Here is a 25,311-nt window from a genome sequence, read left to right on the forward strand (position 1 = left end):
AGTGTTTCACACAGTACTCAAAATAACCCTTGGCCACTTTTTACTGGAAAACAACCCAATAGCAGACTGAAACTCAGTTTCTAGAAACTGTGTTCACAGAACAGAGATAATAGCGCTTTCCCAGCACTGAAGTCCCTTGTGAGGTAAATGTACTAACATTAGCGTAGTGCTGCTCAAACACACTCAGAAATGGGAAAGAGGAACCCTGGAACTTCTATTCCTTGAAGTAAATACTCACTAATAATCAGTGGTTCTGTACATGTGTATCTTAACTGAGTAATCCTGGAACTAAAGAAGACATCTGTAGTTTATCTTTTTTTTCTAAAGGGAACATTTCTATTGCGACGAGAACAAACAACATTAGGGAAGTTATGCCACTAATGGGACATATTACTGTCTACAGGAATACAAATCTTCCTATAAAATTATTCTGAAGGCATATTTGTATATTTCTGGTTTCTTATTGTTACAAAATACTCCAGACAAATTAAAAATCATGCATTTCTCTTCAAGCTTGGGTGATTTTCCTATTATTTTCCTGCATTTTGTTAAGAAATTGGTCCTCCAGAATACTGCAAGCTCTCTGATAAAGATTCAGATGAAATGGACAAGTCACATGTTTCATTTCAACTGTCCTCAGATGACACATTCCTGCCATTTAAAGGGAAGGTTTTGCTCATGTAATTTTCTGTGAAATCAAAATACTGAAATTCATTTGCAACTTTCTGTTCCTGACTTGAAATCAAAAAGGCAATGCTGTTTGGTTGACCACAAAATCTAGACAAGTTTCCATCCACAAGCAGGTACAAGAGGAATGGCAGGAGGCAGCTACTCGGCGTCACATCTGTCTAGGCAACGGAAAACAGAGTGACATTTAACTCATTACTTTGAACCAGCAAGCACTACTTTTCATGTCAAGTCTTAGTTTGAGAATAGCACAGGAAAAAATCTTCTAATAAAACACAGGAAGTTAATTTTTTACTTTTACTGGCACAACCCTTGCAGTATTGTATTTTTTATGAGCTATGTAACAACTGCTTACTTCTACTTTAGTGAGTGCAAAGTGCTATGTTGATATGGGTTGGCCTTTTCATTTTAAACAAAAAAATCCAATTGGCTCTTTAACTTTCTGCATCATTTCACACTCCATTTGATCCTTCTTCTATTAAACACTATCTTTTTCTTAAATTTTAAAACATCAAATTAAAAAAACCCTACTTTCCATTTGCAAAACTGAGAACACAGTAACAGATGTAAGTACTGGAATCTGGCAGAAAGAACATAAGCTCTTTAAAATGCCTATATTCCCCACCACCACCACTCCCCAGCTTCTAGATTAGTATCAATTAACAACTGGTATGTTGTTGTTCTTATGTTCTATTTAACTTTGGCATGTTTTGTGTGTTAAGCTACAGCAACAAAGGAGTTTAATAATAATGTCAAGGAAAACCAACAGCAAAACCAGATAAATGTGCTTATTTCAATTTATATTCTTTTTAATAGTAAAATACACTTGCTCCAACATTAACAGTTCAGGTACTCTTCTATCCCTAAATCTTAAAACAAGGCTAGTTTGTCATTCTTGTTTGAAGTCATCAAGTTTAATAGGGCTAAGTTTTCCTTAACAACACACTAACAGAAAACCCAACTATTTGGCATTTCAGTAACAGCTGACCGAAACGTGTTTGGCAGTGGATGTTTGCACAGCAATCCTTTCTCTGCAACTTCTATACTGTGTGAATGAAACATGGTCTATAGCTGACATTTCATCTTCTACAATACTACAGCTAGAAAGGAAAGCAACCAGAGGATAAATCCAAATCTTGGCACTGCCTCTTCTTGTTCATAGTGTTAACGTTGTGCTTCTTCTTAACCTTTTCTCCTTAACATGTTTCAGTACAGACAACACATGGATATTTCTGGCAGTGGCAGACTCAATGCCAAGCTCAGGAATGTATTTTTCCATCCATAGGGGTTCAGTCTGCTGCTGTCTGTTTCTCAGCCTTTCTGATGACCTGTTGGCCTGTTCAGCCCCTGCATGCAAGGCTGCTACACTCTATAGCAAACCAATGTGCAAGCACTTCTACAGCAAAAGGGCTTTCTTTCCAATTCCTCTGTGCCCACAAGAACCTGAGACACTCACACAAGGAGCCCTGCAAAAATAAGTAAAATTAGCACTGTGTTGTTTTGTAAAATACTTAAAGAAACACTGGAGAGTGAAAAATGTACATTCACACACCGATGTACATGTTAGCTGATGGCTGCTGATGGCTACAGAAAATAGTAATAGATACATGCCAATTTAATTAGTGCTAATTTAGCACTTGGTGATCTTTCACTTAATTCAAAACCATTCATGTACAAAATGGCACCTATTTGTGCCAAGCAGTCAGTTACAGGCAAACACTTAATGTCAAGCTTCATATTTCCTGCAAGCATTTAATACTTAAGATTTTTAAAACCCCACATACACTGAGGAACAACTGTGAGAATCAAACATCACTGATTTTCTTTATATAAAAACAATTTAACAAATAATAATAAATTTAAGAAATTTACAATTTATAAATTGTAAATCAACCTTCTAAAGCTAAATTTTACAGAAACAAAACCACACAAGGATTTTCAACTGCAGTTGATTTAAGGACCTGTTCTAAATATCTACCTATTGAAAAGGAATAACTAATGATATGTAATCTAGTTTCTCAAACTGACTCCTCATAAGCTACCTGTATAATAGAAGAAATCGAAGTAGTTTGGCCAATGGAACAACAACTACAATTATCTCCTAGCAGTTTTTGTGTGAAAGACAGTTTTTTCCCAAATCATGAGTACTGCAGTTCGCAAGCCACAGCACATTCTCTTTGAATTCAAGATGAGTATTTACCAGCTTAGGAGTAATTAACTGCTTTCAAATGTTACTAAAATGCTAGTATCTTATCAGACTTTCTGACCCACACATCCTAGATAATTCCTAAAAACTGACATATACTTGCTGAAATCATAAGGAAGTTTGACACGATGGGAGGAATGTGAGATGAAAGTGAGAAATGATCAAAGGCCCTCTCTATTAAAATTAAACTCTGTACTTCAGAATAGTCAAGAAGATTTTCATGCTCTGTCACTGAGAAGAGCAAATTTGCATTCTTACCCAAATGACCGTGGTCTGGTGTGTTGGTTTTTTTTTGGTAGATGGGAAAATACATCGTAGCCTTAAGTTTTATTATTAACATCAAAATACATATGCAGAGAAACCCTAAGCCATACACATGCAAGGAAAGGCATGTATTCTGGGAGATAAGTATATTACTCTGATGATCTTACTACAGGACACAGGACTGACCTGGCCTGGCTATGACAGTTAACCTTCCCAAAGCAGCCTGTACGATGGATGCTGTTGTTTGGTGGCTACAGCAGCAGTGGCAACACAGCAGTGTTGTGGCTGCTGCTGAACAGTGCTTGCACAGTGTCAAGGCTCTTCTCACTCTGTTCCCACCACAGCAAGAAGCCAGGGGTGGCCAAGAAGCTGAATGGGATACAGCCTGGATCTCAAATGCCCAGTGGGATATCATGCCATATAGCATCATACTCAATAATAATACCTGAAGTTTTATTCTCTTGGAGGTTCACCTTCTACGGCAGCTGTTCTCAAAGATTGGCTGGACATTGGCATGCTCGTGGAATTTGTCTTGCATAGCCTTTGCTTTTTTCTCCCCCTCTATCCACATAATCACAGAACGGCCAGGGTTAGAAGGGACCTCAAGGATCATGAATCTCCAAATCCCCTGTCACATGCAGGGCCACCAACCTCCCCATTTAATACTAGACCAGGCAGCCCAGGGCCCCATCCAACCTGGCCTTGAACACCTCCAGGGATGGGGCATCCACAACCTCTCTGGGCAGCCTCTTCCAGCACCTCACCACTCTCATAGTAAAGAACTTCCCCCTGACATCCAACCTAAATCTTCTCTCTCTAACTTAAAACTATTTCCCCTTGTCCAGCTGTTATCTACCCTTTCAAAGAATTGATTCCCCTCCTGTTTGTAGGCTCCCGTTAGGTACTGAAAGGCTGCAATTAGGTCACCCCACAGCCTTCACTTATTATACAATCTTTATCACAACCCATTTTTCTTGCTTTTTCTGTTCCTATTCCCTCCCCTTGACATGCAGAGAGTGGGAGAAACAGGGAAGCAAGCAGCTGTGTGTGGCCAGGGTCAACCCACCATACATGGCACCATCAAGGTCCTTTCCAGCCCTATTTTCAGCTAATAGCAAAAATGACTAGCGCCTTCTTGGGACTAATACCACTGTTGTTTATGTGTGTAAAGACAAATAAAAATATAGAGAAAAAAAACAATCAAGTAAAATGCTCCAAAGCAAGCAATGATATGGGCAAATTTTTGACTGAAGAAACTTACCAATTCAGCTTCTTCTGGGGTTATGTACTCATCACTTTGATACTAACCCTGCATATGCTTCAGCAAGCAGCAGAAAGAATTTTAGATTCCTAAATTAAATGTCTTTTTACCACGTTGTTCAACAGATGTGTTGCCAAAGTGTTTCCAATCTTTTTCCTCAGTGCGCTTGAAACTGCCATTTGTTTTGTCTAATCAGTCACAGTCCAGATTGTTTTTTCTAGACTCTGCTTATATTGCCGTAGCCAGAAAATAAGTGCCCAACAATCTCCCAAGGAAAGATCACTCTCCATATTCGCCTCGAGACATTTTTCCCAAGGTACTGACAGAGACCCAGAATTCAAAGCCTCCGACTCCCACCAAAGGTAACAAATGAATTCTCACTTGAAAACAAAATCACAGTCTGTGAATCCCCCAGGCAGACTTCGCCAGTCTAAGTAACCAGACTTACAAGGTCACCTTCCTTAAGTTTTTTGGGTTTGTATATAATTTTAATGTTCTAACTTTGTTCTACAATCAAAAGAAAAAACTCAAGAAAATAATATAAATATTTTTTATCTTATGTTCCTACAATCGGTAGAAAAACATGGCAGTAATACAGCTTGAATCCTAACCAGGAATTGTGGAAAAAACTCTCTCTGGTGAATTTTCAAGTTGAACACTCAGAACTTCACTTTGCAGAATATTTTCCAGATTCAAACAATTCAGAATGATCTGCTAAGGACTATTCAGATCAACTGGATTTTATCAATTCTGAACACCACATACAATCACTGAACAGTTATTTGTTCATTTTCTTCTCTTACAAACCACAATCCCCGTCCTGCAGAGCACGAAGGAATAATTTAAATACCCATCACAAGATAGCCACAGGTACCTATGTTCAATGCAAGAACTTTATTAACGGATTCAGCCAGCAAGCAATTTCTGTTAATAAAAGGCCAGCTTGAACTCCTTGAAAAGAGAAAAAAAGGCATAAAGAATGAAGAAAATAATCTTCCTCTCTCCCACACAAAGAAGCCATCAAATCATTCCAATCATTTTCAGAAATAAGAGCTTTCTTTTATACAGGTAAAAGAGGTGAATGGAAGGGAAGGAGAATAAATAAAAGAACAAAATAAGGGAAATAATATAATAGGGAAGATTTAGATTAGAAGTTAAGAGGAAACTTTTCACTCAGAGGGCAGTGAGGCCCCGGCACAGGGATGCCACAGGGAAGCTGTGGATGCTCCATCTCTGGAGGCACTCAAGGCCAGGCTGCATGGGGCCCTGAGCAGCCTGAGCTGATGGGAAGCAGCCCTGCCCATGGCAGGGGGTTGGGCTAGATGACTTTTAAGGTCCCTTTCAACCCAAGCAATTCCATAGTTCTGCAATATAAAGCCTAGATAGACTTAATTTGGGGAAGAATAATTCCAAGCACATTTGTCAAAACTAGAAGCAGGTTTCATCTAAACCAAAAAGGAAAGGTGTCAGCAATTTAATTCTTTTCTATAACTCTTTGTATGTTAATAGCTGGAGAAAAGCTGTTAACAACTGAATAGCACACCGTTTAAAATGATGAATCCTCTGTGGAAGAAATTGCAGTAAGACTGTACATTGAAATAAGAAGACAACAGGAAGCGATTATACTTAAATAGTGAATGAGGGTAAAAAAGAACATATATTTAAACAATGTAGACAAACAAGATGGAGACAATTCCAGACCCTCAGTGTGGGTGCTGATGTGACATATTTCAGAAACTCACTGGAAGTCAGTGTGAAATTACTGCCAGCACACAAGTTCATGAGGTCAGAGCAGGCTTTGAGCAGTGCAGAAGAGTTGTGTTACAGGTGAAGGATAGCTTACAAGTAAATCAGATATGATTAATCAGAGAAATACAGTTCCAAGATCTCAAGAAATCTTTTAAGCTATACATCACAAATATTTACTTTATAGAACAGGAAACTTGATGCCAAAATATAAATTCAAAAATTAAATAAATATCATACATCATAACACCTACCTACCAAAGTAGTCTATTCAATTAATCCTGCCCACTGCATTAAGTAGAACAAGTAGACCCAGAAAATGACACAAACTTTATTCTGCTACCTTTTAATTTAAAAGATAGCAAAAACAGAGTCATGAAATGATACAAAGCATACATAAACATCACAAGATGTACAACAAAAGAAAGGGAGTTATGCATATGGTAAAAAAAATAAAACTGCATTATCCTTTTTATTGTTCTGAGCTAGCAACACAGGTCACCTATTAGAACAGAAATAACAAGCAGATCAGAAAAGACTCCCTGCAGCCTCACACACACAGAAATGAAAAGGGAAAAAAAATAACGTGTGAATGGAATTCAAAGCAAAGGACTTGTATGAAGCTACCTTAAAAGACAGCCTTTTTATCGAGTGCTTCTTCCCTCTGTTTGAAAATCTACCAGATTCCCTTCAGTAATTGTTAACAAACGTATCCTTGATTACTGTTCTGTCTCTGACAATGATTTCTGAGACCTTATTTCTCCAAGCTACAACTCAAGACCTTTCAGAACACAATGGAGTGCAAAGAGGTTCTTATGCCTAATAAGATTTGCATCAACTGGAGAGGAACATGTATATAACCTCTTACAAGAAATTTCAAAATAACTTGATGAATTTCTGAATTTGTCTAGTATTAGTGGTTGAAGTTACAGCTCAATATCACATTTAACGATGGTGGCTTTCCTGAAATTCTTACATGTAAACAAATCAGGATTACAAAATCCTACGAGGTGCCACCTTCCACCAATCGGTTACTACGAATGTTGAAATAAAACCCCCACATGTCAGATGTGGGGTGAGATAACAACATATTCAGTAACAGTTTTAATTTCAAGCCTCCCAGAGTTCTAGTACATTTCATACCATGTTTTACAGTAACAAATTGCATTAAACTGATGATTTCCTGGAGGCAGGCAGAAATGGCTTTTCATTGCTGATTTAAAACAAATAACAAGTTTGGCAAGTGACACAAACAACAGAGATGGAAATGAGGAAGTTTCAAGCAGCACAATTTCAGCCTCACAAGGCTGCAGCTAGCATAACATTCAGGATGACCACAGACAGAGGGAACAGAATTCTCTCATACAATTAATAAATATGTTGATGGATGAGAATATTTCTGACTCCAGAGGAATTCTGCAACTTAAGACAAAAATCCACATATTTTAATTTCTCTGAAGAGTTGCCTCTCTCCCTTTTTTCAATGCAGCAGGTGCAAGAATGGCATTCCTGTTTGTTTTCCCACTGTAATAAGGAAAGAAAATGGGGTTTTCTTCCTGGGGCAGACATGAAATTCATTTTAAAGTAAGAAAACAAGATGCATTATATGAAAACAACATATTACTGTGACTACATTAACAAGTAAATCTTAAAAACTAGAAAAAAGAACTGTATTTTCAAACCGAGATATAGGAAATGTCAAATAAATTTCATATACGGTAACATTAAGAGAAGATGATTTGACAAATTACAGAGGGATTTTGCTGCTGCTCAAAAACTGCCTCTCTCAATAGGATCTCTCAAGACACTTTCTAGCAAGAAATGTACTGGCATCTCAGGAGGAAAATACGAACAAGCACAGCACAAAGTACTGGTACGTGTTGTACTTAGTACATGCTGCTTTATTGCGATGAAATCGTTTATGAGCTGCCAAAGTTGTAGGTAAAGGACTCAAAAATATTTTGCCTCATTCCATCACATTATCTTAGGCCTGAAAAACATTCTTATCAGCCACCAAAAATCCTTAATATCTTTCACCAGCTCTCAAAAAACACCCTACCACTTAGCAACGAGAACATAGGCAACATTAGCGTTTAAAATATCTCTACTGAGTATTGCATGCAACTCTTTATTTCACTAGTAACTGCTTCAAAGAATGCGACTGGTGACTGCCCTCAGCTGTCTGTGAAATCATTGCCTTTCCCCCTCATTACCAGCACAGAAATCTGCTAACATTCTCCAGCCGCTGGCTTCAGAAACCTTGGACTTAGATTTAAGTTCCTGCCAAGTTGTTGGCCTGTACTAATAAAGAGCTATTTTTTCCCCTGTAGTATAACAAATTAAGATCTTTTAATTGATTCTTTTTTTGTCTGTCAAGAACAGCATTTTAAGGATTTCTAACTATTAGAACTTCTTTTTTGTAACCCACATACTTTAGCTCCTCAGAGCTCTGTAACTGGTTATAAGTTTTGAGAATGCTGTAGATCTGTTTATCCTAACTTCTTTTCTCCAGAGGGGTTTTCACAGTCAGACAAATAGAAGTTTTGCACTCCTGATTCCCGTTATGCTAAAGAACGCAGACAAAGCCTGTGGGGGCCTCTATTTTAACACAAGTCAGAAATTAATCACTCCCAAACTGCTGAAACAAATAGATTAAGTAAAGTATAGGATCAATGTAAAGAGCACTTAACATTTTTCGTAAATATAACTAAGCATTAAACAATCAATTCCAGAATTAATTAAATTGCTGCTAAGAGAGCAAGTTTCAACTACAGTGTTGGCACCTTGCTAACCCTGCTAGTCATATAAAAATGAATCAAGAAAACAAAACAATAAGGTGTAACTTGATAAAAACTAAAATGCATTATCAATATTCTATTACCTAACGTTATCTGCCCGACATAACAGCTGTCTGTGTAATCATCATATGTTCTTCCATCTCGTGGTTTTTGGTGTTTTCTTAAACCCCTTCTGGATCCTTATATCCAAGAATCTCCACACGAACTTAAATTTTGTATGTATTCATATATTCCTATGCCAGGAACTTGAAAATACGGTGCATATGCAGAATGGCATAAAGTCAAATCAATTAATTTTCACAAGCTATATTTTTTTTTCTTTTTTTTTTTCTTTTTTTTAAATTTCACAGTTTTGTAGACTTTGTGATATTTAAATGTTAAGAGCTAGTGCCGTGGGAAAACATAACAGGAATGCAAAACATGCACTTCACATACTTTATCTCAAAGAGTTTTGTTACAGTCAATCCAAGAAAATAAGGACACAGGAGGTAAGCAGAAGAGTGCACACTGTCTAAAGCAACTAGGAGATCAACAAAGCAAGAAAAGTCAGCTACAAAGTCCCAGAAAGTTCAAGGATAATGCTGATGGTTCCATGAAGGTTTACTGGAAGTTAACTTTATGGGCAGAAATATTCAACACTACTGATTTTGCTGTAACTACAGCCACATTTTGGGGATAGGGAAGGTCATGAAGGGTAAAGAGATGATCAGTGCCAGGCCAATACTGTTCATAAGACAACAACCTACAAGGGCCTCCAGAAGCCTCTTACTGATGTTTTCAGATAACTAAAAAGAGGAAGGTCCAAACAATTGCATTGTGGAGAATTACACAAGATTTTGAAATCAACTGACCTAAGAGTTCACTCTGTATCATGTTTTTGAGAATTCCTGGAACAAAGAAGTATACAAACCAAAGAGCCTACCTGGGCTATGATCAAAGCAGAAAACAGAAGTATGCAAAAGAAACCCTTGACATATTCCCATCAACCACTATTAAGTGCTGCAGATCAGACATTTAAAATAAGGAAGGGTTATGAGGAATGCATTTCTAGTGTAAAGAACTGTATTATATGCATTTTGAAGCAATAAGCACATAAAAACTATGCAATTACGCATATTTTGCAATGTCAAGAAAAAGTTTCATTTGCTGTACAGGAATACTAAATCAATTTTGAGTACCATAAACACAATATTGTATCTAGTAAGTAGCTACAAGATACTGTAAAATATTAATAAGATATTGTGCATGAGAGTAAGAAGGGCATACAATTTACTTTGAGGCTATTGACTCGAATCATCAACTTTCAAAGATGCAAGCTGTATTCCCAAATCACTCATTTCACTTTGGGAAGAGTAAAGAGTCACCTTCACTATAAATAATTTTGACTCTTGTAAAGTTTAATGATACAGAAAAGAGAAGCAAAGTTCTGAGCCAAACAGAAAGAAACATAACGTGGCTCTGTGTTTCATACACAAAATAATTTCACTTGTATTTATTTTAGACTATTTAGACTTTTAACAGCTGCACTGTATCATAACAGAAAGCATCAGAAAATACTTAGTTGGTATTATCCCAGCCTCAAGCACAGTTTCGTGAAGTACTATGAGCAACTATTGAATTAATATTCAAAATCTATTTCATGGTGAACGATTAGGCATCATGCTAAACCACAAAGTGGAGTTTTCGCTGGAAAAGACACATTTAATTTTTGGTATTATACCATGTAATTTTACCAACTTTACTTGAAACAAAATAAGATCCACAATAAGTTCAGTAATTAATTATTCACTTCAGAATATTTCCAATGCATGCAGGGATTTTTTGCAGACTGTAGTATAAATCTAAAACCATAACCTAATTAAAAATAATAATAATACAAGGTTCTTAGATCTGTGGCAAATGGTTAATTTTGCAAATCAGTTTTTGGAAGCCAGGCCTTTAACCACAAGGCTCTTTCCTTTAAAATCTGCCCTCATCTTCCTCCCCTAAGTGATTATAGAAAGTATTATATATATCCACCAGGGGCAGAGTTGAATTTGGAAAGAAAGAGAAGAAAGAGAATATACTTGTTAGATTCTGACCACAGTGAAAGTATATGATTGAGATAGTTATGCTTAGATAGTTACGGTTTTTTTATTAACATAAATATAAAAATTCATCAGCAATTGCCAGGATAGGAATGGTAAATTTTATTTTGGTGAGACAGAGACCTCTAAACTACCATTTGGAACACTAAGCTCAATAATTTGGAAATATTATCTTCCACACATAAAACAGTGTTAATCCATGTTATGTTCTATTCCTGTTATTTGAATGCTTATCACTTTCAGGTAGAAGAAAAACAGCATGTAATCAGGTATTTTAAAGCAAAAAATAGAATTATCTGAAGCTTAGAAGAATAAAGATAACATTTCTCACAAAGATGCACAAAAATATTATGATTCAAGCACTGAACTTTGTCACAAAGTAGATACAGGAGCATGAAGATTCGAGAATGACAACAATAGAAGTGTCTTCCACCTTCTCACCACAGCTATCTGACTGACAAGCAAAAACCCAACAAAGGTTACTCCCTCTCTTCTATAGCCTGAAAGTTCTGAATAAGGGAGAAATAAAATAAAGCAACCTCATTTTCCAAAGGAAATTAAAAAAAAAGAAAAAAAAAAAAAAAGGTACTCCTAGATAACCCCAACAAGGACTCAGGACATCAATCTACCAGATTTGTTGCAACACTTCTATTTTCAGCAGCTTAAGTGTCAAAGTGTTAGGATTTCCTTCTGAGATAATGCTGTTGTATGGATCCTGTGGGAGCAAAAAACTTGTGGCTATTTTTACCTTTTACTGCTCACTGCAACCTTTCAATAACTTTTTAATCCTCAACTGAATTCTTTTCTTAAGATGAAGCATTTGATGCTCTCATATTTTCAGGAAGCTAACTGAGCTTGTTGTTTTATTTTATACATGTTTCCTAAAGGCTAGAAACGCCTTCTTGGCTCTTCGGGACTCTGATGCAGACAACCTGGAAGACCCCCACATACTATAAAAGTGAAAGAAATAAAAAATTTGAGTAAAATAATCCATTGCATGAGTGTTGGACAAGTCTTAAAATCCTAAAACTTAAGATCACATTTATAAAAACGAGGTCTTTCCTCCTTCTTTAATACTGAGCAGATTATTTAAAAGCATCTTTATTACTGCTATATTTTTCAGCTTTATGCAATGTCCATGCCATTTTATTCTGTTAATATGCAAAGAAGTGCACTCAAGCATAGCTAGAAGCTAGATGTACTAATCAGCAAACTCTTCTGTCCTCAGTACCACAAAAGACTTTCATAACATATTTAAAAATTTCTAACCGACCTTCAGACTCAAATAGAGATGTTAATGGCAACCATTTCCAACACAACAAGCACCATCACCAGCAAAGACATCCTTACACAACTCTTCAAAGGGAAGGTAAATGGCTTTAACAGCACTCCTCCATTGCCAATTAGTGGCATTTAAATCTTTCATGATGACAACACTCAAAAGTAATAAATTACAGTATAATTTAGAATCACAACTAAATACAGCAATATTCTCTAGCCTGGAAAAGAAAAAGATGACAAGATCAAGTATGACAAACACCTTTTGACTCACGTAGAATACAGAAAGCAAGAACAAGACAATTGTTTGCTATCTAACACATGAATGAAGGGATATCAAGTAAACAAGTAAGTAGGTACCACATAAAACCTGGCAGAAAGGCACTTCTCACAGCACTTCGTTAAAAAACTGCCATAGGATGTTAAAGCAGTGTTAAGCTTAGAAAAGCCAACCTGGTCTTTGACAATGGATTACTAAGCACAAAGACGTCTTCAGCTCCAAATGTCTGGGAGCAGATGTCAGGAAAAGATGCTTTTTCTACTCATCTTTCTCATAGGAGTCACTGCTGGAGGCCAGCTAACATCCCGGGTGGATGTCTCGTCTCACCCACGGCACGCTTTCCTAAATTTACAAGGGCTGACAACGTGTGAAGAGGGTTTCGGGAAAGCATACAGAAACAGATGCACCCGCCCCAAACTGTGCAGGCAGCTTTCATTGTGAGCGTGGGCCTCAACCCTGTGGGACTTCAGGCCACTGTGAATGGCCAACAGCCTTGCACAGGAACCTCAACCCAGGATTTTATTACTCCTTTCTGAGGATTCACAGACATGAACCACTGCTCTACTGCACACAGAGCTCTGCTCTGCTCTCACACCTTGCTGGGCATAGAAGGATCCCCAGAGCAGAGAGGAGGAGCAGAGCATGGCCAGCCCATGGTGGCTGCTGCTCAAGCACAAAAACAAAGGTGTGCAAGGGACGAGGGGAGACCAAAGAAGGGAAGCAGTGAACAACCAGGAGGACACATTAGGACAAGGTGACAACATGGAATCAGGCCGAGCAGTACAGTGAAAGACTAACTTTAGGAATTCTTCCGCAGTCTCACTTCTAAATCCACAAAATACCAAAAGACAACACTCACAACTTAAATATTTAGTGCCTTCATACCATAACAACTCTCTTTGGCTAGATTTTATTCAGGTTGGCTGTTCACCAAAGAAGGAGCAAGTATGAGGCACGGAGTGCATGTTAGTTAAGCAGAGGAGCAAAGCTCAGCACTGGCAACCTCAAACAACAGCTGTGAGATGTGGCACTGCGCTTCCTGCAAATGGGGAGAGTCAGGCTCCAGCCAACCAGCTACTTCCAACAGCTGTAACATGCTTCTGAGGGTTCTTCAAAAGAAAAAAAACATAACCCATCTGAACTCCCAACTCCTTACATCTTCCATGCCTTTCTCCACTGTGCGGTAGTGCTGTACTGCACTAAATACCTTCTCTCATTTCACATAAAATTAGTCTTAATTTAGATTCAGGCTGGAAATGGTTTTTGCAGCAATTTTCTATCAGCACATTTGAAAAAAAAAAAAAAAAAACCAGAAAAAAAAAAACCTGATCTAGAGACCATTCTCTGTGACATTCGGTTGATTCAAGAAATTTTTAGAAGCAACTTATTTCCAGCTATTCCTTAGTTTCTTCTGCCTTACTCGGTGATAATGTATGTAGTTGTGAATATATAAATGCTGAAATGACTAGAAATATTATTTCAGCAACTCAAAATCTACACTTTCACTTTTCTACACAATATTTATGAAAGATACTGATTCTGCTTCTCATTTACTAGTGGAAAAATTATCATTGAAAATATAAAAGCTCTTGCTTTTATTAAAAAAAAAATTCTTCCTGTACCATTAACAGGAATTACCTATAACTCAATAAACAATCATCTATTCTAAAAACTCCAACAACAACTTATAGAAAGAAAGCAATACAAACAAAAGCTTTGACAGCAAGTTGCATTCCTGTCCCTTTATCCCAAAGGTACACTTTAACAATATCAAGATCATGAATGAAGCACTGAAATTAGATGCTATCTTTTATTTAAGTAAACAGACATTTACATTTTGTTTAAGGATTGTGGTTAGATTGAACTGTTGACAGACAACATCAAACACTTCTGTTATCAGGATTTAGGCAATGAAATATATAAGGCGACCAGGCTTCTCCATCACCAAGAGGTATTTCATAAAATACACACAGACTCTGACAGCCTACATTAAGAATGGGGATATGTTCAAACAATAGCAATCACAGAAGCTCAACCAGAAGGAGAACTTGAAAATTCCGTGGAAGTGCTTTCTAACAAAATATCAGCAGTTCTTTTACTCCTGCAATACTGACTATCATTACACAGCACAACATTTTCAGCTATTCCAGCAAAGTTAAGAGGAAGTCTGTAACAAATATTATGCATATTATCACCACCAGCTATGTATTTGTTAGGTATATAGTTCAGACACTAAAATAAAACCCATGAATACATTGCTTTTCTGAAATTAAATATATTGCTTTTATGGTCAAGTGGGAAATCTGGCTTCATATGTTCTAATGTTTTATTGTACAACAAAATTCTCAGACCAAGAAAAAAGTTTTTTGTTTGTTTGTTTGTTTAAAGTCACTTCCTGTCTGCCTGTGCTCCTGAACTATGTACTGCAGTCTCCAGAAAATGAATGTCTGGTATCTGAAAAGATCTACAATCTGATGAACTCTGGGATATTTTATTACTTATTCAAGGGGTGAAATCATATCAAAAGAAACCCCCAGGGAGCCAACAGAAGCAGAAACAAATACCATCCTTTTAACTCTCTCAAGGCTGCACTAGTTAGCTTGTGATCCTCAGGGCAGGCAATTTCCAATGACAGGCTATATGATGTTCTTTGCTGACTTGGACATTGATGCTTTGTGAGGCCAAGGTCTAGGAGGGAAGAAGGGGGTGAAATGAGCCATGCTCCTCTTCAGATGCAAGGGACAAAGAGGCCTACCCTGCCATTTCTTAACAAGTAACTAGCTAAGTAGAAATGAGAGGGGCACTGCAGTCAAGAGGATGCATAACACAGCCTTCCAAAGTATTGCTCCAAACACAATAGCCTGAAGTAAAGAGAAATTAGTAAAGTGATGGCACTGACCCCATGCTGGATGTGAAAATTGACTGTAAAGCTTTAAGGATAGTCTTTGTAAGCTCTGCTAATGAGTAAGGAAAGATGACACTTGCTACTGACTCTCCTTAAAGACACGTAAAACAGCTCCTTTCAGAGCTGCCTTTTTTATCCCAATCCTGCGATCTATTAAGTATATTCATAAATTCATACTTACTGTCTATTAATTTCATATATTCAAAAATAAAGGCATCTTCTCATAAATATATTTCAGAGTTAGATCTGCAACATCTTATCGCTCAGTTTACAGGCAGCAAAGAGCAAAACCATTGATCTGCAGTTTAACCATGGAGTACTATCACATAAAGAAAAAATATCAAGCATTGTATGATGAAAATGGGTTCACATTGAAATCTGGCTATTAATGTGAAGATGGAAGAGTTGCAACCATGTTAGAAAGTGAGTTACAATCAGAAATAACCTGATAAATTTAACATATGATCCAAAATAATTAAAACTCAGGCAATAGGAGACAAGTACAAGCTTTGAAACACTTTGCAGATCAGTGCTTTTGCTCATGTGCAAAAATCAGTCCACAGTTCTGCACAGGAGGAACAAAAAGAAAGTGATTAAATTGCAAGAGCATCATACCAAAATTGATAAAGAGTTGATCCTCTAACAAAGTGCTGGACCAGAATAGGCTGACCTCTCAAAGTCTGTTTGAGCCCTATTTCTAAACATGCTTTAATACACATATATTGCTGCTTTTTATTTTCCTTTTCATCACTTATGCTAAACAAATTATTATATTTCTTCCCATAAAGTCTATCTGCTCATCTGTTTCTATTTAGATTTCCGAATTTTCAACATAATCCCAAACTAGTGTCCAAAGAGAACAGTTTACAATTCATACACTGTATGGCAGTAAGTGTTAATTTGTCCCTTAAGGACAGACAATCAGCTGAATTTATTTAAAGGAATTTAAAGAGAGCTAGTGACAAAATATAAAGACCGACATCAGTATCACCCGTGGACCAGCAAAGGCTGGGAAACTATGCAATTAAACTTGGACTGTCAACCTCAGTTCTATTTTTTTTAATCTTCCGTGAATGCAAGCAAATCATGTGAGCAATCCATTATCCCTGAGCCATGGGTAGGAAACCACCACACTAATTCCTAGATGTAACAAAGTCTAAACTAATAGCTCTATATTTGATCAAGTCTGGTAATAGGCACGAACAAAAAAACTCATCAGGTGTTCATAATTATTTTAAAATACCATTTATTGCTTTTTCACATAACAGACTGAATACGTTTTATGGATATTCTAAGGATTTGGAGGCGGAGGGTGTGAAGGAGTTGCTATTATGCACAGTAGCCAAGCTCTTTATACAGTCAACAGAAATAGGCAGATAAGCTCTTCCAGAAGAGAAGTCAGAGAAGCTAAATGCATCCAAATTAAGCTCCATCTCCAAGTCATCTCTTGGGGGGAAAAGAAAAAAAAAAAAAAAAGCTTTCTTTTCACTGGCTACAGTAGGTAAACAAACTAAATTACACGCCAAACAGGGCTAAAGTGAAAATCCTTGTGTGTCTGTTTCTATGAACACATTTTCTTTTCCTTTTTTTTTTTTTCTTTTTTAAATAGTGTTAATCCAAGCAAAGTTTTGGTTACTGCAGTCTACATAAAGCACTAAGGCAAACAAAAATATATACCAAATACACAACACAATCATTCAATGGCTGTGCCATAACACACTTCACAGCACAGCCTCACTGTTAAAAAGCAGCACAGTGCCTAATATGTGTGTGTGGATTCAGTTTATGTATACTCTATCCAAATACCAATAATAATAATAATAACATAAAGAGCTACCATATGTCAACTATTGTTTGAGAATTCAATTCATGTAACATTTCTAAAAATGGTTACACAGTAAGTAGCAGAGGATGAAACAGAAGAAACACATGTATCAAAAGGCGCTTGTAACCTTCTGTAATGTAGATAGGAAGTGTGACAAATCAAAGAGAAAATAACCCCCAAAAGAAAGCTCCATGCTTTGTGAAGCTGCAGGTGCTCACCCACCTCTCCTGCTGTCTGACAAACAGTGGCGATGGGATCACGGCTCTAACAGGCATCAACAAGAACAAAACAGACAGCAAAATCCAGAAAGCTCCTCAGAAAATCTCCACTTTCACCATCCAGTTGGAAGCCTGCTCAGGGTAAGATGTAGGAGTAGCTGAACTGCTGCAGACTTGTTTGCTAATGCTTTGATTCTGGCATCAACTCAGCTAACACGTGTGTGCTGAGCGAATGATCCTCCAGTGCTGGGACATTTGTAATGTCTTTCCTCCACACAGACCTTGTGGAACTGCAAAGAGTAAAGCTCATACAATAGGTTTTTGTTCCCAAGCGGAAAGGGTGTGGAGCAAGAAAGTATGGGCTAGTTTTCTCTTTCTTTTCCCCATATGACTGTTTTCTTTGAACTTGAGGAGCCTCAGCACCTTTGAGCCTGTCAGTGCTCAGCCAAGTTTAGCTGAAAATCTCCAGCACATCTAAGGCACAAATGCACACACACACAAAACAATATCACTTCATAGGTTTCTTTTCCAATATCAAAGATGGCTGAATATCACATAATTTCATATACTTTAAACTGATTCTAACAACCTAACTCCTTTATACCCTTTTAGGTGGAAACTGAAAGCATATGATCTATTCCTGGATCTCCACCAGGACTTGCTAACATGCCATTTTAGCTAAGGTAATTTAGGGCTGCGGAGAACCTAGATCTACTAAAAAAATTGCCTTACAGTTTACTGCAAATGCAAATAAAGAGGTATATAAAGTCTTTAAAGCTATCACAGTAGGAGAAAATACCGCAAAACGTTCTCCATGTTTCATATTTTGTAACCCCTTACAAACAGGTACGCGGTACGAACCAGAGAGCACAGAGGACTGAATGAGAGAATGGCATATGTTGGTATGTTGATTTTAAAAAAAAAGAAAAGAAAAAACCCTGTTGCATATGCTACAGGATTCCCTAACTGTCTAAAGACACAGATATAAGAATGACCAATTTCAAAAACAGAGCACTGTTGTGAATTACAGCCAGGAAAATCTGCCTGCTAAATTTGATTCCTCTCTTCTCACAGGCATTAGAACTTACAGAGTTGCCAATGACCAACAAGTACCTGATTTCACAAATTGAAAGCTTACATTCACAGCCAGGCAGAGAGGAAAGAAAGAAAGAAAGAAAATAAATACAAGAGAGATACAAATTTACTTAAGTTATCAGCCTATAAATTTATTGACACTAAGATCATTATTACTATATGAAAAAAGAAAAAAAACAAGCCCACACCTGGACTTTGCTTCCAGACACATGCTGATAGGAACACTGCTGCTCACAGAACACCTGGCCACTTTTCTTCATTTATTTCTCACTGTTGTCTTCCCAGATAAGTGGGGTTGCTCCCAAGAGTGTCTCTTCTCAGTACTTTTAACACCTCTCCTAATACATTCATTCCTTCATACTGCTGGGTCTCTTTCTGTCTAGGTCTACAGTTCTGACAAGGTGTGAAGTTCTCTGAGTGGTTTGTATTTCCCTGGAGGTCCTTGGAAGCAGGCAGCTCTGAGGAAACACGCAGACCACAAGTCATCTGCCTTCTTAAAGAGCCTCAAAGGCTTACCATCTCTAAGTCTTTTTAAGAGAGAAGCAAAAGAACCCCACAAGAAATAAAGCAAGCCCACTGCCAATTACCACAGCAGCTGAGAGAAGCTCACAGGATGCTTACACTCACTTTCAGCTTCAAGATGGACTCACTGTAAGTTAATTTTATAGAAAATTGTAAGAACTACAGTAGGAAATTACATTATAGAAAGCCACAGACAGTTGCTGCAAGAAAAGTGTTATGGAAAACCATAACAGTGATCAAAAAAAAAAAAAAGGCATTAGGTACAAGTATCTGGTATGTAAATTAGTTCACAAATTAGGTCTCTGAAGAGCCTAAAGCCTATGAATGTACCATGCATCATCACTGTCACCTCTGAAAACAAATCAGACTCTCATAAACCGAAGGCAGCAAACTGAAAACGCACATCGCTATAAACACAGCCCTCAGGTTTGGTTCAGCAACAGTAAGCACTGAAACTAACCTATTCCACAAAAACTGTTAAGAATTAATGGTACAATCTTTAATAGAGCTTATATATCAGAGAGAAAGGCCAAGTAAACTACCATGATGTGAAAATCATCTTGGTTTTCCCAGTAACAGTGACCCTATCACCCATCATCATCCTGGAAGACATCATCCTCAAAGAGGAAACTCTCTTGTCCCAATGAAGAAATAAAAATCCAAAATGATGCAGGTGCAGAAAATAAATAAAAGGAAAAAAATATGGATTCAGTAAAAAAAGAAAAAAGAAAAAGAAGAAGGAATAGAAGGTGCAAATAAGAGTAAAAAAGGTAGCAATGGGGACAAAAAAAAAAAAAAGAGTGACTATTCTGAGAAGAGTCCTGAAAATGGACAGAAATGGTCAACCAACGGAAGCACAGATTAAAAACAGAATAAAATATACTGCCATAGCCTGATTTCTGTGAGCAAACAAGCACTTCAGAAGAGTTTAATCTCAACTGGAACTACTACTCACACACCAATTTTCTGCTTGTGACTCAAAAGCCTACACAATAATTGGCAGGCAAAACATTTAAAGCATTAGATATCCCATAAATCTGCATTTTAAAGATCAACCAGCATCATTCTGTATTCTGCACAGAAGTATGAGAACTGTGTTTGCATGGCACAGAGCAGTTTCCTCAGATTACTCCTTACATTCCTTAAGAGCAGTTTTACATCATTCATGTAAGTAACTAAAACTCCAGGAACAGTCCTGAAAAATAGATTACATTTTACTTTTTTCCCCACTCTGCTTTATACACTTCTGCTCTGCAAGTGCAGACAACAAGGAGCACGTTAAGGTTTACCACTCACGCCAGATTTTCCAAAAGGTTTCGTATTGAAAATGAGGTACCTACGCAACCCAATTCTAACTACCTGCAAACTGCTGAAACAAGCAGACGAAAGATATTCAGCATGTGTGAAGAAAGTAATTTTTCCCAGAAGCATTAGAAGAGTCATATCTAAAATAAACATGGATCACACAGCTTTAAAAGCATTGGTGCCAGATTTTTCCACTCAATCAATACCAGAAAGTTGAATAATTTTACATTCCAGAGCACTGTAATTTCTGTAGAAACAAGAACCTTGACTTAGGTGTTCATGAAACATAATGCAAACCAGATTTCCTTATCTCATGCTTACTTTCAGTATATCACATCCCTACGTACTGTCCTTGATTGGTCACCAACGTGGCTGAAGGCTGCTGTAACCAAATTTTAAACTATAAAATGGTATTATGGCACATGCTACACTGCAAGCAACATATTACCCTTCTTGGGCTACCACAGATGACCCGAAACAATGTTAGGAATTAACAGAGCTGTAAAAAATTGCTGGCAAACCCAGTAGGCACCAGGTTATTCCAACACAGAGTTCAGCTGCCTCTCATTTACTGTTGTATTTTCTTTAACTCACACACAAACATACACACCTAGCACCACTGCTTGAACAGGAAGGGTGGGTGCAGGCTGTCGGATGTGTTCCGCTGCTGACTGCCCTTGCTCTCCCCTTGATTTCTAAAGCAAGGTCCAGGAAGCACTGACACAACCTGAGATACAGAACCAGCCCTGCCTTTCCACACGTTTTGCTATTATCCAGCTAATGGAACTTCATACGCTGACTTCAGAGATGTATAAATATTTAAGCAGACAACAAATCTAGCTTGATTTTGATCTAGCTGATCTTGATTGAACTCGATTCTTAAACACTTAAAGTTCTGCTTTATTTTATCCTTAGCAGAGCCATCAGCACAAATGGACATGCATTCCTATGTTTTCTGCTTTTCCATTGAGTCACAAAAGCTACCCGAAGACAATATCTCACCTTCCAGAATCAATGGTTTATGAAAAGAGAACAATTGTGTTTGTGTAAACAACTGTATCAACAATCCTCCCATTCCATTTTCCACTTATCTACATTCTACCGCTGATGTTTCCCTACTTTTCAAGCACAAACACGAGCGTTCAGAACATGCAGAGCAAAGCACAAACACAGGCTGTTCCTACAGGTGAAGCCCAACACAGCCTGCTGTTATATGACAGCCACTTTTAACACAAAGAATCCCCTGTCCTACCTTCTCCCACCCCCAGCATAGTGAGAACTGCATCTCCATTACCTGCTGCGTGTCTGCCACATGCACAGCCCAAAGGAGCCACAAATTGCTCTGCACAAGTGCCCCTCAAACAACACGGATGCAGCTGCATCCCCATCCTTCAATGCCAGACTGGTGCCCATATTGTCGTTTCAGAAACCAGCCAGGTTCTCCCACCTTCAACACAGGAGTTGCAGTTTTCCTCTGAATAAACCCCAAAGCACAAGTCCCTGCCAGGTGTGGATGTTTATGAAGCCATCCTTTTCCTGCCGTCCACTTCTGACAAAGGGAAAATCATGTCCCCTCAACAGGAGGAGGGCGGGGGATGGGGGACAAAACCAGCAGCGTATCCCTTCATGTGGAGCCACATCTCCGCCACACACAGGAGCCCAGACCCCTCCGGGAGGAGCGCTGCCCTTACCTTAATGATGCTGCTCCTCCGGGGGATGCCGGGCTTGCCCTCCCGCTGCTGCCCGCCGGGAAACCCTTTCTCCTTGCCGCTGTTCTCGGGGCTTCCGGGGGGCGCGGATCCCGGCTCCTCACCGGCCCCCGCCAGCGCGCAGTCCCCGTTGGAGACGCGGCCGCCGGCGCTGTCAAAGCGGACTCTCCCACCGCCGCCTCCGCCGTCTCCGTCGCCCGCCCTGAAGGCCACCTTGCCCTGCAGCGGCCCCGGGGAGCCGGGCAGCCCCCCGCCGCCGCCGCCGAACTCCGCCATCAGCCACCGGGCTGCAGCAGCGCAGCGCCGCGGTCCCCCTCCCCTCTGCCGCAGCCGCTGCTCGGCGGTGCCGCTCCTTCCGCTTTCTGGGTATTTACGAGCGGGGGGGAACCAGCAAAAGTCTCTCTCCACCGCGCATTTGGCACCGAGATCGCGTCTCTCCGGGAGGCTGGTGGGGGGCGGACGCCTCGGTGTCGTCTCTGCGAGCACCAGCGCTCGGTCCGTCAGCCCTTCAGCACCTGGGAAAGGAAAAGAGGCGAAACGTGACGGGTTGCTCTCGCACGCGGCGGCGGCGGCAGCGGGGGAGCGTTACACCGCGGCACTCACACTCACACACTCACACACACGCACTCACGCACACGCGGGCGGGAGGAGGGCCCGCACGCAGCCCCGCACCGGACAAGCAGAGCCACCAGCTGGGGCACCTCCTGCTCCATCGCGTGCTGATGTCGGCGTTTTCCCGCTGACACCGACCTCACCATCGCAGCCCGGCGCCAAAAAGCGGGAACGCGGCGAGAACTTGAGCGCGACACCCCGGACTCCCCCGGCGGAGGCCAGGCGCAGCCCGTCTCGGCGGCGCGGCGGCGACCCGCGGGGCTCCGGGAAGAGCGGGCACCACCAGCCGCCCCGCTGGCCGCCGCCGGCAACTTTTCCTCCCTCCCGCCGCCACCCGCCCCTCGCCGCGCCGCCCCGGGTCATCCGTTGCCCGCCCGCCCCCCGCAGCCGCCACCCCGCGGCCCCGGCCACCGCCCGCAGCGCCCCGCTACCCACCTCGGCTGCGAAGTGACGGGGGTCCCCCCGCTGCCGCCGCGGAGCCGCTTTTCCCCCTCTCCCCTCCTCCCCGCTCCGGTCGCCGCCTCTGCCCGGAGCCGGATACGGAGAGAAACTGATTCGCGTGGCCGCTTCCCTCGTTCTTCGCGCCGCCTCCCTCGGCGAAGCGCTCGGCAGCGGCCCCGAGCAGGCAAAACGCCGGCAGCGCCGAGGGCAGAGGCGCCCCGGCCACCCCCGCTCGGAAACTCTCCGGGGAAAGCAGCGCGAGCGAGCCCGGCTCCCCGCCGCCCCGCGCTGCCAATCACGGGGGCGGCCCCGCGCGGATTGGGCGGCCCCGCCGCCAGCAGCCCCCCCTCCGGCAACTCGGGGCGCGCCGCCGGGGGCAGGACCCGCGGTCACCGCGCTGCGACGAGGAAGGGAGCCGCGGGGCCGGCGGCAAATTCCTCCACGCGCGCCCTCGCGTCCCCGGTGCTCCCGCCGCCCCTCCGGCGCTGCGCCGTCGCCCGGCGAGACCTGCCCGCCCCCAGCGGCCCCGCCGGAGCCCCCCGCCGCGTGGGCAGGAAGGGCGGGGGCCGGCGGCCGTTCCGCGCTGTGAGGCGATACCTCGGCTGCAGCCTGGTGAGGGCTTCCCCGAGGTGAGCGCAATTAGGCCCGTTAATTAATTAGGGAAAGATAAGGTGGCCGAGCGCAGGACTAACGACGGCATAATGAAAACAGTAACGTGGTGGTCACCTCGAGACGTGTCCACAACAAAGCGAGTGTGACTGGTGTGCCTTTACGTACCGCACGTGTATTGTGTGCATTCAGAGCATGGCCAAACAGGCACGAGCGACAAGAGATAGGACCCGAGGGAACAGCGCGGAGCTGCATCAGGGGAGGGTCAAGTTGGGTATCAGGAAAAGGCTCTTCTCCAGAGGGCAGTGGGCGTGGATCTGGATGCCCAGGGCAGTGGTCACAGCTCCAAGCTGCTGGAGTTCAAGAAGCTTTTGGAGAATGCTGTCAGACATAGGGCTTGAAATTTGAGTGGTGCTGTGTGCAGCTAGGAGCTGGACTCAGTGGTCCTTATGGGTCAGTTCCAACTCGGGACATTCTGTAGTTCTATGACTTGGTGTATGAGGAATAACTTAGAGACGTATGTTTATTTGTACTTTTAGATATAGTTGTATATTGTGATGGCCTGATATTTCATAATTCATTTGAGCAAAGGAATACAAAACAGCACAGCCGAGGCAGGGCTCTCTGCTCGCGGTCAGGCAGTGCTCTGGTTGGAGCATGGCAGCATGAAGGGTGGGAGCAGCAGGAGGCCTAAGGCTGCCCACACCACCTGACCTTCAGCATTCGGCTGGTGCATAACACAGGAGCCAGGCACACATCGCAGCCCATCACAAATCCTGTGCTTTTCATTCAGGTTCCTCTGGTTGTCCTCTGGAGACCTTGGCATCTGAGATAAGGCACCTACCAAAGATGCTTAGAATAAGGCAACACAAATACCCCGCTTTGATGTGCTGTGCAGAGTTACACAACGGAAACTCTGAAGAGCTTGTTATAAATCCTACCCTTCAGCAGCAGGACCTAACCGAGTGCTGCAGAGCAGCACCCTTCCAAGGGAAGGCACCCCACCTTCTCCTGGGGACAACTCTCTGCCCCCTTCCAGCAAGAACCACAGGGGAGGCTGTGTGCTGTGCTACAGGAAGTGAACCAACAGCGGGCCCTGAAAAAGTCAGCACAGAGCAGGAATGCTACTGCAGGCCAGTACCTGTCTGCACAAGGCTGCTGTCCAGGCAGCAAGGAAGGCACTGAACAGCTCACCTGTGCAGTGAGAGGTCCAGCTACTGGGATGCAAGAACCCATCTGCATTTCTTGAACTGCTTTGTAGAAGTGCTGCCCCACTCTCAAGGAATAAACCTGCTCAGGGTCCATAACAATAACATATCATACATCCTTAATCTCCAGCTCATGACACTGTTGTTGGCCACCACAGAAAAAAGGCACCAGGAGGTATTATCCAGCACAGGGGAGTGTGGAGAACATTTCTTGTTCAGTGTCATTTCTAATATCTCAGAACCTGACACTTAATC

General features: G+C 41.1%; 1 protein-coding gene across 3 annotated transcripts in view; it reads right to left on the minus strand.

Moving 5' to 3' along the window:
• The window catches only part of PLCL2 (phospholipase C like 2), a 101,840-nt gene extending 78,377 nt beyond the window's left edge, over positions 1 to 23,463 (minus strand). Inside the window, exons 1-2 of one of the 3 annotated variants that reach the window (XM_031590200.2) lie at positions 23,234 to 23,463; positions 22,169 to 22,701 (exon numbers count right to left, since the gene is read on the minus strand). In XM_031590200.2, the coding sequence (XP_031446060.2) occupies positions 22,169 to 22,462 (294 nt within the window). In that variant the 5' untranslated portion in view covers positions 22,463 to 22,701; positions 23,234 to 23,463. Of the gene's footprint in view, positions 1 to 22,168; positions 22,702 to 22,858; positions 23,093 to 23,233 lie in introns of those variants that run through there. The other 2 variants (XM_090142596.1, XM_090142597.1) reach the window with 2 other exon arrangements.
• Between the last annotated feature and the right edge of the window lie 1,848 nt (positions 23,464 to 25,311).

Source organism: Phasianus colchicus, chromosome 6 (genome assembly GCF_987193195.1).
Source record: "Phasianus colchicus chromosome 6, bPhaCol1.hap1.1, whole genome shotgun sequence".
In the NCBI taxonomy this organism is placed as follows: domain Eukaryota; kingdom Metazoa; phylum Chordata; class Aves; order Galliformes; family Phasianidae; genus Phasianus; species Phasianus colchicus.